Source organism: Parasteatoda tepidariorum, unplaced genomic scaffold (genome assembly GCF_043381705.1).
Source record: "Parasteatoda tepidariorum isolate YZ-2023 unplaced genomic scaffold, CAS_Ptep_4.0 HiC_scaffold_4205, whole genome shotgun sequence".
NCBI lineage: Eukaryota > Metazoa > Arthropoda > Arachnida > Araneae > Theridiidae > Parasteatoda > Parasteatoda tepidariorum.
Window position 1 is genome coordinate 1 of NW_027261749.1, and position 5,331 is coordinate 5,331.

General features: G+C 27.5%; 1 protein-coding gene across 1 annotated transcript; it reads left to right on the forward strand.

Moving 5' to 3' along the window:
- Positions 1-173: 173 nt before the first annotated feature.
- On the forward strand, positions 174-3,630 carry LOC122273829 (uncharacterized; the record flags this gene model as incomplete). The annotated part of the gene is given in 2 exon segments (XM_043057825.2): positions 174-273; positions 348-3,630. A coding segment is annotated over 1 exon segment (2,502 nt). The 3' UTR covers positions 2,959-3,630.
- Positions 3,631-5,331: the final 1,701 nt, after the last annotated feature.

Below are 5,331 nucleotides of genomic sequence, written 5' to 3' on the forward strand. Positions count from 1 at the left end.
CCCCTCCCCCCCCTTCGGGATGTACGTACATTTTGAACGGCCCCTAAGCATTATGCTAGTATTTTTCTTTTTTTTTTTCCTTTTCTTTCTCCCATATATTCTCTTGGCATTTGAAATTTTGGAATTTCTTCAAAGATTTAAACATGATTTAACCTATTCTTAATTGTTTTTAGGTGTGTGAAAAGCATTTTAGTGAAAAAGACCTCCTTACAACTACATCTGCCTATGATAAAAAACGGGCCTACTCATAGAAGCCGAACTAAAGATTAAGAAGTAAAATTTATTTTAAAATTAAGTATTAGTGTCTCAGGTTATATATTATATTCTAATTTTCTTTTTACTTATAGATTAAAGCCTAATGCAGTACCATCTCTTCATCCAAATTTACCGAAGCACTTCTCTTCCACAGCTGTTAGTAATCGAGAATCTTCGGATGACCGAAAATTAAGAAAGGAAATGGAAAGTATTCAAGCTGCAACAGCTGAAAATGTAAAACGTCAAGAATTGTATGATGCAACACAAAAATTTTCCTCTTTTTCTGACCTAAAGTCTAAGCTGCCAGATACGAAGAACTCCTGGAATATTATAAAAAGTGAGAGTTACATTCTTTTCATGTTATTAGATGTTCAGCCAGTAACAGAAGTAACTATCTCTTCATATATAGATTCCAACTGTGAAGCAAAAGCTTATGTTAAAAAAACAGAAATAAAAGTTTTAAAAAACTTTAAATTTCCACATCAGCTTGTTGCTATTGATACAATAGATGATATTTTGAATGAATTAAAAAAATTAGCTTTGGATACACCACCAACGGATAAAGATGTAAAAATAATTATAAATACTGTTAAAGAATTTTTAAAATCCCTTTTAAATGTCACAAGTGTATGCAACGATGTAATTTTATTCATTATCGATCAACTTTCTTACATAGGCGATGATAAGCATGCATACAGGTATTCTGCCGAAACTTTAATTTTTGCTTCCTTAATTTATACAATATCCCCTAATGCATATAGATTTGTACGTAAAAGTGGCAATATTATTTTACCACATCCAAACACAATAAGAAACATCTGCTTAAAATCAAATATTAGTCCGCAGTTCGAACAATCCGATGAATACTTTTTAAAGTATATCCAACAAAAGTTTAAATTTTTAAATGAAGACGATAAAACTGTCCTTATAATGCTAGATGAAATACACATAAAAGAATATTTTGATTATAAAAGTGGCAACATTGTAGGAACTTCTTATGATGGTAACTGTACTTCCAGTGCCCAAGTATTTATGTTGAAAAGTGTTCTCTCTTCTTATAAAGATGTAGTGCACGTCTTACCCGTAAAAAAAATAACTGGGGAAATACTCCACGAATTCCTAAATAAAGTAATACTGGGATTAGAAGAGTTAGGATTCTTTGTTATTTCTGTAACAACAGATAATAATTCCATAAACAGAAAAGCTATGTCCCTATTTGTTAATCCTCCTAAACTGCAATTTGTTTATCCTCACCCCATTGACAATAATAGACCTCTTTTTTTCTTAATTGATTTTGTGCACCTGTTAAAATGTATACGCAATAATTGGCTTAACCAAAAAAATCCCGATAAATGTTTTTTTTATCCTATGTTTGGTGAAAAATCAGGTAATGACGTAGGGCACAATTTTTACACTGCATCATTTTCAGCATTAAAAACGCTTTATGATATTGAACTCAATAGCCTTGCAAAATTTGGTTTTAAATTAAGTCTAAAATCTCTTAATCCTTCAAGTTTTGAAAGACAAAATGTTAAGTTAGTTTTGCAGATTTTTAATGAATTTGTCCCTCAAGGATTGCTTGAATTAGGTAAAAACCATAATATTGTTCATTATGAAAATACTGCCAATTTTATAAAAATTATTAATAACTGGTGGAATATAGTAAATGTAAAAACTCCAACTAAAGGTTTTCACTTAAAAAATGAGTTTCAATATCCCCTTTCCTATAAGAACGAAAGAAGCATAAACTTTTTAAACAAATTTTTAGACTGGTTGGATGCCTGGGAATCAATGAAATGTGACGCAGGAATGTTTAGTAGAGAAACGCATGGAGCTCTAAAATTAAGTACTGAAGGTATTCTGCAACTTATGGATTATTGTGTCAATGAATTGAATTTTAAATATATTATGCCAGGGAAATTTCATACCGATGATTTGGAAAGTAGATTTGGTTGTTATCGACAATTAGCTGGATGCCAATACAATATCTCAACTAGGCAGTTATTTGAATGTGAGGCAAAGCTTAGATTAAAGTCCCTTTTGTATTTAAATATCCCCACAAAATCATTTGGCCTTGTCCAAGTCACAGAGTTGCTACACAATGAACATTTTGCAGAAGAGTTTCAAAATGATAAGATATTCTCCTCTTTAAAAATTATGCCACCTGATCTATCCTCTGCAAAAACTCAATTGCCAGTTATTGTGTATGTTGCAGGTTATTGTGCCTTTAGTGCTTTAAAAAAACCCAACTGTTTAGATTGTAGAGAAATTCATTTATTTGACAAACAGCTACCTATATCTAAAGAATACAATTACACTCAAGCTCTTGACAGAGGGAGCCTTTTACTTCCAAAAAAACATGTGGTAAATGCGGTTTTGTTAAATTATATTATTGTAAAGAAGTTATGTTTTGAATATGAGGCCGAATTTAACAAACAAATTAATCAGCGAAATGTTGTTACAAATTTAACTAAAAATTATCTTGTAGAAAAGGATTTGCTTGGAAATGAGGAATTTTGCCCCTCTGGACATTATATGGAAAAATTTTTGGATATGGTTGTTTGGTCTTCCACTAATGTATTTTTAAACAACTACACGAAAACAAAAAATGATGCTCTACTGAAGGAGAATAAAAACGCAGCTTTATTAGCTGAAGTAAAGAGAAATAAGAGAAAAATTGAAACATTAAGCAAGAATAAATAATACTAAGCATTAGTTAATCCTCAGACATAATAAACACTAAATTTTCAATAAACAACTTTTTGCATGTCAATTTTTAGTTAAAACATTATTATACATAATTTTTGAGTTGTTAGGTTTTTATTTTTATTATCCAGAAGAAAATTATTTTATATCATTAAATACATTTTTATTAGTTTTTTTATTTTTACTTTAATTTATTAAATAAAAAATAAACTAAGCACTTCTACAAAACGTTAAACTCTCTACAAAATTAAAATAATGAAACAAAATAATTATTTTGTAATGTTTGATCACTGTTTCTCTGCAATATCAAATTTGTTATAAATACACTTCAGTAATATTGTTATGTTAAAATCCATATTATATTTCAACAATTGTATTAAAATTTTAATCACTCTTAGTTTAAAACTTGGAATTTTTTCTAATTGTACTTCAATAATTGTATTATTGAAATTCTTATATATTTTTCTAAGCATTTATTGCAATTTTTAACACTCATTGTCTAATGATTTTTATAATGATATACAATATATTTAAATGTTTATTTTTAAGTAGGTAAGAAATGGAATCTAATTTTTTTTTCATTTGTTGTGATAGAAATAATGTCAAAATAAGCATTAAAAGTTTGTTGTTACTTTTTTGTGTAATAAAGTATTCCTTTTTTGTGATTTACCATGTTTCTTTTTTTATTTAGTATTTGATATGAAATTTTTATTCTGTTCACAAATAAAATATTCAAAAATGATATCTAAGCTCCAAAAATCACTTTTTTCTTAAGGACTGTGATTCATATATTTGTACGGATAACATATTTTTTGATTATCACGAATTTTTTAGTTTTCAAATTTTTCTTTTAACAGTTTTATTAATTAAATTTAAAGAGAAAGAAAAAAAGGTTTCAGTCCTTGTTCCCAACTATTTTTGCGGCATTTTAATGAGTGTCTAATATTATATGAAGAGACAAAGTAGAAATAATTATATTAGGAAATCTTTCCCCATGTTAAAAGCTCGCAACAAGCGGAGAGAAATGATCGAAGTTCAGTGACGTCACGAAAGAGTTGTAAGGCCTTCTCATTCTCGAAGGTCACGGATAAAGTCTATGAAAAAAAAAACATTGTACATTATTCACAGGCTCAGTTTTTTACAAGATAAAACACAGGCTCAGTTTTTTACAAGATAAACAGTAAATATTTTTCTTATTTTACTTTTCTGTGTTTTTAAATGCACTGGAAATAAAATAAAAAATACACACTATATTTTCCGTTTTAATTTTGCCATAGCTTAGTCAAGTAATTGAAATCTTTTTTCATTCTGTTCTGTTTTCATTTGATTTTATTCTTTCGTAAAATATTTTGTTTCACAATTTAAGTACTTAATAAAAACAACATTGCATGTTTTGAGCGTATTTAGGAAAATAAACTTTAAAATGTGGGCAAAAAATAAATACAGTACAGAACCCGTTATCCGGAAATCAGAAAACCGGAAAACCAAAAGACCGGAACAAAATTCGATAAATTTTCCCGCCATTTTCTTAAAAAATTGTTTTTTTTCTTCATAAGATTTTAGGATTAACGAAACCATGCAGAATTTAAGATAATTTGGGTAAAATTTATAATTCTCAAAATAACCAAAACAAAATAACAGTAAACAAAAGTATGTTTCACGTGATTTTTTTCAATTATTTATTATTTAAACGTAGAAAGGGAAAATGGTTTTACATTAAATAAACAAAGTATCATACAATAAATGTAACCTTTGCACTCAATTAAAAATATTTTTCTATACGGAGCAGAGCAAGTTTGCATCTCTGTATATGCAGATTCAGAGGGGCGTTTACTACATTATAATATTTTGTTTTTGTATATAATTATTTTTATAAAACAAAATCGTCTAATATGCACAATGATATTTTGGTAACAAAAAGTGAACTTCGTGAATTAAATGCTCGTTATTGTATTATTATTAAAAACAATGTCTTAATGGGAAGAAAAAACGAATGTTAAAATTTGAAATGTTGGAAACATAATTGCAATAAGTAAATATTTTNGTTTCCTGAAAAATTATTGCAACAAGTAAATATTTTTGTGTAAATTACGTAGCATTGGCTCAGTTAAGCGTGCCAACTATGGAGAAATAGATTTCTTTTCATTCATTAAAAGATAGATTTTAGGTTTAAACACTCATAAAAGTTCAATTTATTTATTTTTAATTGATTAATTTATTTATTGAATTAATAGATTAAGGAACGTATCTTTAATTGTTCAAACTGATCTTTTTTTTTTTTTTTTTTTTTTTTTTTTTTTTTTTTTTTTTTTTTTTTGCTCTTAAGTCGCAGAAATATTATTCACACACAATTTTAATTTTAAATTAAAT